Here is a 15,532-nt window from a genome sequence, read left to right as displayed (position 1 = left end):
TATACTTATACTTGAATAATTCTTCTCGTAATTTACTTACTGCGTGACTAGTCACGCGGACTGCTAGACAAGCGCAGACAATGCCGTTAATGGCAGGGATCCGTGACAATGCACTACCGTAATCAGACCCCCTGTGTGAATTGGACTGTGATAAATGAAACGAAACTGTTAAAGGTTTAGGTTTTTCCTTTTTTCGCAATTCTCAAAGCTTCTTTAAGCTTGAAACTGATGAAATTTTGATCATAAGTGTTCAAGTTGTTGATTTGCAACATGAGTGCATTACCAGACATCGACAAGATCGACGACATCGTGGAGATGGCAAGCACAATGGCGACACTAAAAATTTCGTCCAAAGGGCTGAAAACGTTGGACCAAATGAAAACAAAAGTGAAAGAGACACTCCAGTCGTCAGAGAAGAAGTCAAGTTGGACGGCAAAGGAGGTGAGAACCCTGCAGTATCTTTATAAATATGAACAACCAGCAAACTCAATTTCATGATAAACGACATTTTCAGTACAATGGCGGAAGTATCTAGATGTGACCCTTAATAAATGGTAGACTCAGACCATATCGTGAAGTTCAGTAACAAATTGCTTAACAGCTCTGTCGACTCTAACTTAACTATCGTTTGGGATTTAATCCCATGGCAATCTATTCAATGATGGCATCTCAGAAATGAATGGTAAAAGAAGAAACCGTATTTCCATGGACGGAAATCGTAGCATTCACCCGCCAAATGTTTCTCTAAGTTCAAACTTAACAGTACGTAGAGCAATCTAAAAGGCGGCTAATTACTTATTGATACTTCCATAAACGATTCTTACAACTAAGTTAGCAAAATGATCGAAAATAAGAAATTGTAAAGTTTTGCTTCCACAGTCAGAGGTTATCATGCATACTAATGTTCGTAATTTAGCAAGCTTGATTGAACAACGATCGAGTCTCGAGGGTTCAAGTTGATAAGACGGCTCTTAGAACATTGAGGATTGATAAATTTTGGTGAAATCTGCTTCAATTTTGCTTTTTTCTTGTGCTTAGTGGTTGTAGTTCGAAAACATTTTAATCACTTGGGAAAATGTTGACGATTGTATCAGGAGTACATTTCTTTATTTTCTTAGAAATGCTTGCCTAATTTCTGTGAATTAATTGACCACGAACTTAAAGCCTAGAGTGACCTGATGCTTTTTTACGGTAAAAGGAAGCCACAGATGTTTTTTACCATTCGTAATTGTTAGCAGAGAGTTGGAGTTCTTTCCTGCTGTGGCTAAACATCAAAATTTGTTTTTGCTCACATAATACATGCATATTTACATATGTAATCATGGGTAACGTACCGCAAACAATAGCCTATCGATGGTTGCATTGCGGCAGTTTTTGAGCTTAAACCAGCCTAATGAATCTATTACCTAGATTAAGCTGCGCTCAGAACAGCGATGTGTATCTAGAAGTGATGTTATTAGTAACAAGAATTTCCAAAATGACTGTAAAACGGTTAAATTAACCAAATAGACCGAAAAGTAATCTTTAATTTACACAGGCGAATATTGATGACCAGCATTTGTTTTATTTTGTGCCATTTATCAGGCCTTTTCAGTGTTAACGGAGGCAAAGAAAGAAGACGAGAGAAAACGAGCAACCTTGTTCAGTTTCTACGAACGCACGGATGTTTGCTTGCAAAGTATGGATGGAAAAGTTCATGCCCTTTTGGAACAGAACATCGGAAACCTCAAGGAAAAAATTGCTTCCCACAAACAAAATCTGCTGAAAAAAGAGTACATTGTTCTTGTTGCAGGTTTGTTATATGTAAACAATTAGACTACCATTGCTTTGAAATTTTAATTTCGCCAACTTCCTCACCCAATAGACTTAAATTCAAGACTAACAAAGAAAAAAAGGCTTCACTCAGCTATTATACTAATCCAGCCTCAACTAATTAAAAAGCTAGTGATCGAGCTATAAAGTAAATTAAAAGTATATTTCTTTGAGGGAATCACATTCAGTATATTTCATCCTTCCTTAATTGTGCTTTCGTGTAATATACTCCCTTAAGTTATATTAACCCTTTACACCCTAAAATCAGTTTGCATATTCCCCATACTGTTCTCTAAACATTTCCTAAGGTACTGACAGGGAGACTTTGCTTAACAATCGCGAGCTCCTTTACTTGATGATCATTTCCTTAATTCTCGTGACCTGAATATGTGAATCAGAGGTGATCTTGTAAGGAGAAATTAGATGTTTGTCACTCTTAGGGGTTAAAGGGTTAACAATGGTACACAGGCCCCCCCATTCAAACCAGGTTGCAGCTGAACTTGGCCAGCCTGGTTGATAATTAAATACAACACACTTATGAAAAAATGAGTGGACAAAGTGGGAGTCTGCTGGTCCAGACCAACTAAGACTATTTTTGATAGTTCCTTTAAAGGAAGTCTGTCTTTTGAACGTGGCACATAATATGGCCAACCTCGAGCTGCTATCTGGGTGAAAGCTATATAATTGTGGACAGACCGGGGAAGAAGATTCTCTTGTTCGACGTAACTGAAGTAGAATCGACCCATTCTTACCAATGTTTTTTTATTTCTTCCCTCCCTATTTTCACCTGTTTATTCTTACCAGGCGAAACAAGTTCAGGAAAGAGCACTTTGTTAAATCTTATCCTTGGAGAGCAGCTTCTTCCTTACTCCGTTCTGAGTACCACATCCACCATCTGTGAACTAAGATATGGAGATACACCAAAACTGGTGGCGCACTTTAAAAACAAAGAATTAGGGGATATCACAAAGACTGTCGTCTTAGACGAGCCATCTGAAGCCTCCGAGCAGAGTTACCTTCAACAGATTTCCGAATTCGTCCACCTAAAGACTAGCAGAGAAAAGGGCTCAGATTACGAAAAGATTGAGTTGTTTTGGCCACACAATCTGTTGAAGGTTAGACATGAGCAAGCTCAGTAATTATTCGGGGCCTTAGAAGTGACCTTTAGAAACATAATATTGATGTCAGCAAGCTTAAGAATGTTCGTGCATGAATATATTTTACGATATAAAACTGTCTTTTATATTCCTTTATGATTGAAATTGATATTAGGGATGTTAGAGAAATTTAAAGACTCCAAATTTCTAACTTTTCCCAAATCATTTATCATTCTGCATAATGCTTGCACACGTTGTTATTTGGAATTCTACTTGGTTTTTGTTGCTGTTTTGTCACAAGAACTGATTGTTGACATCTCAATTGGTTGTTGTCATCTCAAATGAATAGTTGCACACATCTCTTTTGATGTATCCTTATTACGGTCACTAATAAATGAGTAACAGCAGTATCGACTGAAAGTCACGTCCGACTAAATTCTGATGATCAATTCGGTTAAAGATGTCAAAATGTCACTTAAAAGGAACAGATATAGAGGACATTAGATTGAGAGTTGAGAGTAATCCGGACTTAATCTCATAATAATGCCAATTCATCAATCATGCACATTCAAAACCAAAACCAACCGCAACTGACTCGCGTTTTCCCCTGGAAAGAGTTGTTCGCTTGTTTTTTCTTTGGGCTAATTCTCTAATTGGTTGTTGTGATTACTTTGAGTTTGGTCTTATGACAACAAATCGAAACGCACTCTAGAGAGGGATACTCAAGGACAATATTTTCCTTCAATGACTGTGAATATATGAAAATCATGTATGTGATCTGCGGATTAAGAAATGAAAATGAAAGGGATTTTCGCAGTAATGAACACTTCTTAAGCAGTGGTGAAAATATGGCCTCAAGAAAATTCAGGCCTGTACGGGATTTCAAGATCGAAGATCGAAGCAAAGATCGCTTTCATATTCAATATTTTGCTTGTTACATCTTTTAGGAAAATATCGTAATAGTCGACAGTCCAGGAATTGGCGAATCTACCATCATGGATGACATAGTTAAGGAGTACCTTCCAGAGGCTTTCGCATTTATTTACGTCATCAAAAGTGACAACGCCGGTGGAATACAGCGAGATAGGGTAAGCCGGACACTTTAAAATGCGAAATGCATTGACTTCTTATTGCAAAAATAATTAAAGGAAAAATGTGCTGCAAAACTCGTATCATTTTTTGAATCCTTTATTTTAAAGATGTGTGAGAGTAACTTAATTGTTCGAAAATTTTCGTCAAATGTGCCAGAAGAAGGAACTTAACGAACATGAGTTGCTCCTGCATAGTGGTTACGCGAGGCATTAATAAACCGTTTTAAAAAAGGGAAACTACTGAACTAGCCAGAAAAAGTCGACAAATAGCTGATTCTGTCTCTTTGCCTTCAGGTGGAAAAACTTATAGAACACGCCAGACAGGTATCTCTTGACAAACAAAGGGAATCTTCCTCAAATTGTGCCCTATTCGTTTGCAACAAGTGGGACCAGGTGCCGCCAGAAGAAACTGATGAAGTTAAAAACTATGTCGTGACGAAACTCACGCAGTGCTGGCCTTCTTTAGATCCAGAATCTCAGATCATTTATATATCAGCAAGAGAAGCCATTGAAGCTCAGAAGCTTGGAATGGTCACGAAAGAGTTTGCTGAACTAATGAAAAGTATTAAGTCCATGGTTTTGAAAAGTATTGAAGCAAGACTACAGATTCAGTGGAGGTAAATTGCTTTGAATCCTTAGCAACAAAATGATTATTGAAGAAGTGGCATCTGTTGGAAATGTCTTTTGGGTTCTGAGAATAGGAATGAAAAATATTTTCATTCTGATTGGCTGCGTGAAATGCATTTTTCAGGAAACAAAAAAGCATAAGCCGAAGGTAATTAAGTGCATAAAATGTTAACTTAGTGCAAAAAAGCCAAGAAACTGTTCATCCTGGCCATGCTTTGCATGAATAAATATAGTGACGAAGTATAAAAGTCAATTGAAAAATTTCCCTCATTCTTAGGTGGCTTGACTATCTTCTTGCACGTATGGCCCTCCACACGAAAGCGTTCATTCGAAATTCGTCCAAAGATCGTAAAAATATGATAGATAGGATGATGCTTATAACTGACCGACTTCAAAGTATTGAGAGGCAGCAAGGCACAGTAAGCAAAGAGCTGCAGTCGTACCTCGAAAAAAAGACAGACGACGCTATGACTACACTGTCCAGATACCTCAAGTCTGCAGAGGTTATGCAGCAGTTTTCTTCGTGGACATTAGATGACGCTCCAAAGACTGAAGAAAGCTGGGAACTGACTCAGAACTATATCCAAAAGGCGCTGATGAATCGACTTCAAGAAACGATAGAAGAATGGGAAGAAAAGAACCATGTCTTTTCCGATGCTCGCGCCTCTTTGATTCCATACTTTCAGGAGAGGTTCAGCTACGTCGTGGGTCAACTTCGAACGCTGGAGGAATCTGTCCTAGCCGGAGATGCTGCCAACTCAGCAGATGGCCCGCTTGCATCGGATGACTTTAGCGTCGCCGAAAAAGTCATCATTGGGGTCACAAGTCCAATTTGGGTTCCAGTTGGTCTGGTTGTCCTGGTGGTCAGTGTCCCGGTAGTTGGCGCCATAGCAGTTAAAGAGAAGTTGGAAAACTGGAATAAAACAAGACAGTACAACAAAGACAAGTGTGCATTTATGGCAAAAGCTTCCCAAGAATATCTGAATGAAGCAGCGAAAGAACAGCATCTAAAGTCCTTCGTGATGGAACAGCTTAAAGAAGCTCAGGTTTGTCTTAAGCAGGTCTTAGATCGGATCCCTCAGCTCATAGAAGCGGACAAAATGTTGTGTCAACAGTTGAGAGATGAGAACCGTTCTAAGAAGGAAGTAGAAGACGTCTACAAACCGTTACAAGAGATGAGTGTGCTAATAAGGGATGAGATGGCCCTGTTTGGCATTAAAGAGGTCCGCAAAATGGACATTAGCTGCGACGATCTGGAGTGGAAAGACGATGCAATCCTTGGAGGTGGAGCGTTCGCTGCTGTTTATCGAGGAAAATTGAAGATACAAGGAGACGATAAATCCGTTGATGTTGCTGTGAAAGTGTGGAACGACGAGCTCGAAGTTACTGTTAGTAACTTCCTTTCTGAAGCAGAGATACTTAGGTTGGTTTTGTCATTTCATGGATCTTGAGATGCTATATTGTTTACGAAAGAAATCCCATTTGCTAAGACCTTGGGGAAGTACTAAATATATTCTGGCGGGTAGCTAATGTGGTATTTTCTTGAACGTAAAATTCTTTTCTGTTCAAGAAGCTCATAGTAATAAGAGGATTTATTTTTATTACATGATGTCTTTCTGAAGCTTTCAGAACACTCAGAATCTAGATATATTAATGCAGATTGAGATATTAATTAGGAAAAACCTTTACAGTGAGACATATCACCATTCATTTTCCAAACAATTCATTACCGTTGGAACTCTTAAGTGGTACAAGTATCTAATTGCTCCTTACATTATCGCCACTGAATCGAGCATTAAGGTCAAGAGAATAAGGGAATGATTGCAGTATCAGAAAACGTTTCAGATAACAGTATAGAGAATATGCATACTGTCTCAAAAGTTTAAGCTGTTTACGCTACATTTTCTTTATGTAGGAAGCTGGATCATCCCTTTATTGTGAAGTTCTATGGTGCGGCACTGCACAGGGAAGGGGAGCGGCTGAAAGCAATACTGGTGATGGAGCTCTGTAAGGAAAACCTGATGAGGCACATTTTTCGGCATGAAAGCAATATACCTGGAAAGTCGTCAACTGCCACTGCTGTGAGAGATGTGATCGGATGGGCAAAAGACATCGCCGATGCTTTGGAATACATTCACAGACAAGGTATCGTTCACAGAGATCTCAAGCTGGAAAATATACTGGTGAGTTAAAAATTGAGACTAATGGTTATCGTGACTATTTATAATTGTAATCATCTTCGTCCTTCGAGACTCATCTCTCACTTCATCGAAGTCTAATTTGCTCGCCTTCACCCAGTTTTCCTGCCTTCTACGTGGGAACCCTGTGGCAGACCGCGCTATAAATTCGCTTGAGGTACGTTGTAGTCAGATATGGAAATTAGCCGTGAGTTTGTGCTTCTCACTGAAATTGGCTGGGGTTGCATCCTTGATGGGCGACTGCACGTAATATCTTGCGTCGTCTTTAATTTTCGATTTAATTCCTGTACTTTGAATGGTCAACATTAAATTTATTATCCACATAAAACCAGTGTGACTGTAGATAACGACTAACGCATCCCAAGTTAACACCTCCAGGCGCCTCGTTTTTACTACGTCCTGCCTTCTTTTAAGAGGTCTCGTCTGTTTCAGGTTCCACTTCGAGAAACCTTTAATATTGTAATCCCTCCCTACTGGACATTTTTGTAATGGAGATCACAAGTGATTACAATACATAACGTTTCATCCCAAAGTAACATGAACAAAAATGACTCAACCTAGTGAAATTAAAACTTTGAATTAACACTGCTTATAATGCATTTCAAAGATATTTTGAAAATAGCGACAGATTTAAATTTTACTAACAGACTCATATTCATTTCTAGTCGGCCTTTCCTGACGATTACCCATTTCTAATTTGACTCAATTTTTTTAACAGTCGAAATCTTTGGACTTTGGTATTAAAAATGTGTCAAAAAAATGTTTATCTAATTTTCCCGCAGCTGTCGCAAGAAAACATTGTCAAAGTAGCCGATGTCGGTGTTTCTAAAGAAGCCAAAGCGATCACAGGTACCTTGGCGGGAACTCCTGTGTATCTCGCTCCAGAAGTGATCAATTCCTGTTTGTACGATTACAAAGCAGACATCTACAGCTTCGGTATAATGCTCTGGGAGATGTGGTATGGTAACAGAGCCCTTCTTGACGTGGGAGGAAATGTGCATGAGTTTTTCGAAAAAGTGGTTGGGGGTGCGAGACCTACGCATGTCGAAGGCTTGAAGAAGCCTCCAGCTGGTTTGCATGATCTGATGCAGCGTTGCTGGGACGAAAAACCTGATAATCGACCAGATGCGAGAGAGTGTTACGAGAGGTTGACTCAACTCTATCAGGAAGTTGGCGCACCATCTTCGTAAACACTGGTTATTAGGCAACCACCTTGAATTTGTTTATTTTTCAAGTGTAGACTCTTTTGGAGCAACAGTGATTTAAAGTGTTGTAGGATATCCCATATGTATTATAATATATTAGCTTCACCCGCGCCAAGTTTCCCGTTTCAAACTTAGTTCGTACATCATAGAAACCTATTCTGGTCTCAGTCAGTGCTGAGGACTTCTATCGAGATCAGTGTCATTTAAGATGATTCCGTAAGGCCTAAGCGCACAGATGTAGGTGGCACCTCTGTTACTTTGTCTGTGAGACGATCTCTTTTTACGGTACGGATCTCTCTTTTACGGGTTGTCAGTCCATTGCCCTGCTCTTAGCCTAAAAGTGGCCTCGTTAGGCATGAAAATTAACGTGAGAAGTGTATAAAATACATGGATTCTTACGCAGTGAGTTGACGGAATGTAGGAGTGGTGCATGGCAGTTCTCTAAATCTCTGCAGGATGATTGTTATAATATGCATACAATCTTTATGTCCTGGTGTTCTCTAGATCTTGCAAGCGAAAAAGAGACTACCGAAAGTCTTAATCAAGCGACTGTTCTCTTATGGTAAAAAGGCATTATCCAGTCATATTGTCATAGTATCGTTAACTGATACAAACATACAATAGTTTCAATGATGTAGTAGATTTCTTTTAATAAGAGCTGGCTATCATGAGTATTAATCTCCTTAGGACCTATTTTTGGGGGGCTTTTGACAAATAGTTGGCTTGTTACTATTTTGAACGAGGAACAACAACAATATTCTGAAGGCGAATATTGTTCTGTCAGCTTGTATGAAAGCTTTTACCGGATTTTAGAGTTAGTTTCACCATCTAGTGTAAGACACTTGTGATCGTTTACTCCTAGAAAATTTCGTATAAAGCATCATGTTTTTTAAATATATACATAAAATATGATGCAGGAAGGTCAGAAATCATCTATCTACTTCTAAATAATCACACAGATAGAGTTGTAAGAACAAAAAGGGTCAAATAACGTGCACAGAAGTTCCCTTGGAAGGAATTTCAATACTGAGAAGCATACATTTTCATGTGATCAAACTTGGGAAGAGAAAACAAAGTCCCCTCATTTCCCTTAAAAATTGTTAAACGAAGCATTTACGAAGATAATTAGACTTACGTGTTCCTTAAGATCGCAGACTGTAAAGGTCAAATAAAGACTTAATCCAGTTATTTCTTCCATCGATCTTCCAATACCTTCTACTTATGCTTTGAACTCTATAGATGAAAAAGTACGAGCCCTTTTGGAACAGGACGTCGGAGATCTCAAGGACAAAATCGTTTCTTACAAACGGAATCTAAAAATGGAAGAATGCATCGCGTTCATTAACCACCGTAGTTCCCCCAGCGAGGGGAGGAGCGCATATTAGAAGGAGGGCACTTAATCGAGGAAGGAAGAGGGGGCTTATTAAGTAAGGGCAGAAAAAGGACAAAAATCAAAAGAGCAAATGACGCACATAAAGGAGCTCTGCAAGCAAATGGAGATAGAAATAACTGGAACGGCTAAAAAACTATTCTCTTGTACTGATTCACTGCAGTTAAAGCTTGAAAAATTATAATTAAAGTGCAATAAATACGGGTTTTCCTTGTATCCCTGCTATTAAACCTTGAACTCCCCTGAGTGACCACGACAAAATTTCTCCTTACAATATCAATACAATATCAAGCAGACAATAGATTTTTAGTTATCGGGTTCTTTCATGCTTGCGCTTAAAAAATACAATATTTAACGTAGAAAGCTTAGTTCAGCAAAGCGTAAACGCTACCAGTTCTCCTTCAGCCACCCGTAAACAGTTATTATTAGTGTTAAACTGTAACAGCCACCTGTCATGTCCTTTTGTGTAACTGTTATCACCGAAACTCTTTAAAGTAATTAATGTTGTAAAAGGAGAAATTCCTGCTTAGCCAATAGTGTAGTAGATTACATGATCCTTTAGATTATTCATGGCATTACGTTATCCATGTACGTTAAGTTTAAATAGGACTGTTCTGTAAAGCTCGAAAGGAAGAGAGAGGAGAAAAGAAGAGAGGAGAAGAAGAGGAAAAAGTAGAAGAAGAAAAGAGAAGAGAAGAGCGGGGTTGAACCAGCCCTGGCCAGGTCCGTTCTGGTCAAAATTGTAGTAGAGCTTGCAGAATAAATCTACGTTGGAGCCAACCCTGTTGTTGTTAGTCATTCTCTCAAGGATAGTCAGCAGCCGTAATAGATTCCGGTTACCTTCCCGCAGCCAGCGAGTGCCCCCAAGGAAAGCCTTTACCCAGAAGAGTTTTTAAGAGTTGTCCCCGTCCGTCCGTTTATTTGTGAAGGCAAAAAACCTGTTTTCACATGATGAGAATAACGAAAAAATATCAGTAAGGGGAATAAAAGTGGATCCAATACCAAATTCTCCAAACTAACATCACAAGAACCGCATGGGAGACAACAAGGAGAATTACTAATGAGATCTTGGGAGTTAAAGGGTTAAAGAAATTGAGGAAGGACGGGGGACGCTTATTCGAGATGGGCGGTTTTTTGATATAACGGTCTAAGGGGTGGACGCTTAGTCGGGGGTGGGGGCTTATCATGACGTGGGCGCTTATTCGAGGAAGCCGTGAGTAGAAGGCATTTGATGGTGGTTTGATGTTGGGAGCTCGAGTATTGATCAGGAAGATATTTCTCTGTACCTCTCTGCAATCGACCTTGCCTTAAGGAAGGGAAAAACTTTCAAACCAGATCACCGATGTACCCTTTCGTCACTCCTTCCATCGATTCCTGTATCCTTTCAGCCATTCGTTCTTTTTTTCTATTTATGTAGTCCACAAAAAGTGACGAGGAAGCTTTAGATACTTAGACACATCGTCGACGTCGTTGTTTCTTTAATTCCCTATATATTGCCCTTTTACGAGACAAAATCTTAAAGATTAAAATCGATTGACTAAATTTCAGAGTTGTTATAGTTGAGATCCTTGGAACTTTTGAATCCCCCACCATAAATGAAAAGACAAAGGCGTACCTTCAAGAAGCCTCCGCATTCATTTCCTTCATCAGTGGTGTATATGACGGAGGAATGCATAGAGACAAGGTAATTTTGTACGGTACAACAAAAGATTTTTAAAAAATATCTACAAACAAAAAAAGTAAAAACTCACATGTTGTGGAACTTTCCCAAAACGTCCACCTTACAGGAAGGGGGGGAGTTATTTTTGTTTTTTTGTTGACCCTTTCGCTCCCAAGATCTCATTGGTAATTCTCCTTAATGTCTGCCATACCATTCTTATGATGTTATATAGTTCAGAGAATTTGGTATTAGTGTTTGAAATAATTGCAGAGAATAGCTTTGAATTGGTTATTTGTTAATTGATTCACAGGTCAAAAGGTAATTCAAACAATAAGTTTGTAGTTAAAGACTTTGCTGAATTTCTGCTGTTCGCACTAACTCGTGATGTTCTATTTTTTAGGTGCTTTACTACCTTCTTTCACGTATGGCCTATAGCACTAAAGCAACCCTACGCGATACTTCAGTAGTAGAGGTGATGAACTTTGTGACTGAAAGTCAGCAGTGCGCGGTAGACAAAGAGCTGAACTCGACAATCAAAGCCTCGGCTGCCCGGGAATTGTCCAAATTCCTTAACTCCCCAGGACTTCGACAATATTTTACTTCGTGGTCATTTGATAATGTTCCAGACGTCGGGGGTGATTGGAATGTGACAGAGGAAAATATTAAAAGAGCACTAGTGAAACGACTTCAGGAGAAGATCGAAGAGTGGGAGATACAAACCAATGTTTTCGCAGAATCTCGCACTTTATTGACACAGAGCCTGTTACGGTATTTCAAATGAGTTGAGCAACAGAACCAATATGTTCAGAACTCCCCTAAAGCGGTTACTGTAGCCACCTCATCAAAAACTGGTCCACAGACTTAAAAAAATTTAAGCTTGACAGAAACAGTCATTATCAGAGTCACGAGTCCCATCTGGTTATTCAGTGCTCCGGTAATTTGAACTATAGCCGCCAAAGAAAGGTTGGATAATCGGAGTAAAACAAATGAGCACAAGGAAAACAAGTGCAAGTTCATGGCGGAGGCCTCTCAAGAATATCTCACAAAGATGGCTGACAAACAACAAGTTATGTCCCTCGTCGAGGAAGAGTTAAAAACTTAAAAACTCTTGTTACAGCAGAAACGTTTACAGCAAGATGCTAGAGACTTATATATAAAAACTTCAGTTTTAAGGGGAAGGATGTCCGACTTTGGCATCAAAGAAGTAGGTACCATGGACATCAGTTGGGAGGACTTAGGATGAAAAAACGACCGAGTATCACCTCTTGGAAGTGGTTCTTTTGCTTCCGTTTATCGAGGAACCTTAAAGCTGGACGTGGCACTGAAATTGTGGGAAAAGGCACTGAATAAAGGCAGTGCCATAAACTTCTTTTCTGAAACAGATACCCTAAGGTTAGTTTATTCAGTTTTACAGTTGTTGTTGTTTTTGTATCCACTGTTATGTTAGCGAAGGCGACGGCGGAACTTATTTTAATTCAACTGAGGAGGCTTGAAAACGTGCGCCGGGGACGCTAGTTTGCGGGGATCTGGGGCCAATTTCCTCCCCTACGTACGTCAGGCTAAAAACAAAATAAAATGGGGGGCTAAAGTTGTTGACGACTTCTGCTCACCCAAGTTGTCTGCGAATCCACCTGAGTTGCGGGCGAACTCACCTACGTCGTTAACGAAAGGTGTAAACAAACCACTGACTCAGGTTGCTTGCGAAATCTTTTAAAGTTGTCACTGAAGTAACCTGAGTTGCTACCGAGCTAACTTAGGTTGCCAGTAGACTCACTTCTCCTATTTTGTTGGCGACTGAACCAACCTAACTTGTTAGCGAACCAAACTTAGCTGTCAGCAAACTCGGCTACTTGTTAACAAACCAACCTAAGTTGTTAGCGAACTAATTTGAGGTATTGGCGAACTTATATCTGTAAGTTTTTGGCGAGCCCAACTAACTTGTATTGCACCAACCTGAGTTATGAGCTCACCTACCTTGAGTTGTCAGCCTGCAAACCTAGGTTGGTTGCGAACAAAGCTACGTTTAATTTTTAGCGTACCATCTAAAGTTGTAAGCGAACTTGGTTAAGCCTTTAACCAGCTTGAAACGTTAACGAACTAGCATAGGACTTCAGTAAACGAGGTAACTGTGGGTCGGTTCCCTAAATTATGGTTGGTTAATTCGTCAAGGTCTGGTACTTCGATTCCCCTGATGCTTTCTAACGCCAGATTGTGATTCCTTAGCGTCTACAGTAAGTTGGCTTTTTAAAGTATTATAAGTCTGATGTTGGTTCGCTTACGCCTTAGGTTGAAATTCTAACCTAATCTTAGTTTGGTAGGGTAATGCCTCAGATTGGTTTGCTGACCTCCCTTGTCTGGGATTGTGGGCATCGTTTAAATGACTTAGTAAATTTGCGTTTACTGTAGTGCAAAAGGAGCTGGAGAAACTAAATGTCTTTAAGGTAGTAATGCCGACCGAAACCCATTTCTGTATCTACAAAATGGTTTTTTTTCATGTTATGAATACCCCATTGAAAAGTTTTGAGTTCCTCCCAGTGTAACCATTGAACACTAATTTGCGTAAAGTGTTTTGACGGGTGTCATGTGTAGAGATAATAAACTGCCGAAACTTGGACGATCAGCAAACAATTGTTTCAGAGCTCAATTTCCTATTGTGCCTTTTTAAGGAAGCTGAATCATCCCTTTATTGTTAAGATGTACCGCACAACACTTCTGAGGGAGAAGGGTGAGTCGTGACCAATCCTTGTCATCGAACTCTGCAGGGAGAACTTGATGAAGCACATTTTCCGAAATCAGGACAACGTACGTGGTCTCTCAACAACAACTTCTGCCGCTGCTAAAAACGTTATCGGATGGGCAAAAGACATTGCCAATGCTTTAAAATTCATACATTATAAGGGAATTATTCACAGAGATCTCAAACTGGATAACACATTGGTAGGTAGGAGATAATCAGATGCGTGCACAATGATGGAGGTCAAGGGTTCTTTCGTCCTCACATAGCAGGACAATAAAAATAGCCTCTGTCGAACAAATGCTATAAAATTCTCGATGATAGGTTGGTGGGTGAGTGGCTGGAGGGGTTGATGGACTCGGATTATGATGAACTCGGAATCTGAGTCACCTAATGGAGTAACTTCTTCTATAAAAGGGGTAAGTTTCTAAAGAAACTGTGGTGCTGCGTCGGTGGGAGTGTATAACAGGGTAATTTAGTGTTATCAACTGAGTTGATGACGTAAATTGGCCACTGTAAAGAGTTATAAGGCTGACGTTTTAGCCCTTTGTCAGAGCGACTGATGAAGGGGTTAGTTCACCGATGCAGCAGCACGGTTTCTTTAGACACTTACCTCCTTTAGTCATTTGTCTTTTAATTGCTGCAACCACTAACTCTTGCCTCAGCCTTTTAACTCTTTACGGTGACCAATTTAGGTTATAAACTCAGTTGAAAACCCTAAATTACCCTGTTAACTTATTTTATGGTTTGGTAGGTGAATCATTTTTGTATATAAATATCTATCAAATTTTCTAGATAATTAGCAAGCTCTTAACAGTTTTCACAGTTGGATATGACCATTGTGACACGCAGACACTACAGCGTTGATATTTAAGAGTAAAGAAAGAGTCGTAGAGTAGCTAACTAATTTGGTAATCATTGTTTTCTTTACATTTTAGCTATCGTATGATGATGTTGTCAAAGTAGCCGATGGCGGCCTATCTAAAGAAGACATGATCACAGGTACTCAAATGGGAACTCCAAACTACATGGCTCCAGAGGTGGCGTCCTTCAGACGCTACGACCGCAAAGCGGATATATATAGCTTTGGTGTAATGCTATGGGAGATGTGGTATGGTAAGAGAGCCTTTCATGGCATTGCTCCCAAGGATCTCCAGGAACAAGTGGCTCAAGGTGTAAGACCGGAGCATGTTCAAGACAGTAGGGAGCCTCCAAATGAGTGGCGAGATCTGATGCAGCGTTGCTGGAATGGGGCACCAGATCAACGACCAAATTCTACAGCATGTCACGAGGAGTTAACCAGACTATACGAAGAGACCGCCCTAACTCCCTAATATGCCGACCGAACCGGAATTTTGTGGTCTTTAAAAAGCCCCTACTCCATAATAAAAAATTGTAGAAATGTAGTTTTACTCAGTCATTTGTGAGAGGAAGGGTATCACAAAAAAAACTTGTATTTGAAGACCTTGATCCCAATCCGTTTTATAAATTGATATTGTATAGGTTTTTAACTAAAGAAATGTATACTTGCATATGTCATTCGCTAAATTTGAGCAAGAAATGAAAATAGTTGCTCGCACTTTGGCCCCCGATACTTTCTTAATAAGACCCCTTCCCAGCCAAAAGGAACAAGGAGGCGTCTTTGCCGTTTTTCGAGCAGCAGAGAAGTCTGGGTAGATCTCACCCTGACAACCAAACCACATGACGCATTGTGCTTC

At 39.8% G+C, this 15,532-nt stretch overlaps 1 protein-coding gene across 1 annotated transcript; it reads left to right on the top strand.

Annotated features, from left to right (window-relative positions):
* The first annotated feature begins 94 nt into the window (after nt 1-94).
* On the top strand, nt 95-9,218 carry LOC149044290 (uncharacterized). The gene is made up of 8 exons (XM_089210962.1): nt 95-441; nt 1,585-1,792; nt 2,617-2,927; nt 3,857-3,997; nt 4,295-4,617; nt 4,905-6,050; nt 6,543-6,810; nt 7,608-9,218. The coding sequence occupies exons 1-8, from the start codon at nt 271-273 to the stop codon at nt 8,013-8,015; spliced, it is 2,976 nt and encodes a 991-aa protein (XP_089067088.1). The 5' UTR covers nt 95-270; the 3' UTR covers nt 8,016-9,218.
* The last annotated feature ends 6,314 nt before the right edge of the window (nt 9,219-15,532 follow it).

Source organism: Pocillopora damicornis, chromosome 6 (genome assembly GCF_964200805.1).
Source record: "Pocillopora damicornis chromosome 6, jaPocDami1.2, whole genome shotgun sequence".
In the NCBI taxonomy this organism is placed as follows: domain Eukaryota; kingdom Metazoa; phylum Cnidaria; class Anthozoa; order Scleractinia; family Pocilloporidae; genus Pocillopora; species Pocillopora damicornis.
The sequence above is the reverse complement of the archived record's forward strand: the minus strand, read 5'-3'. Positions and strand labels throughout refer to the sequence as shown.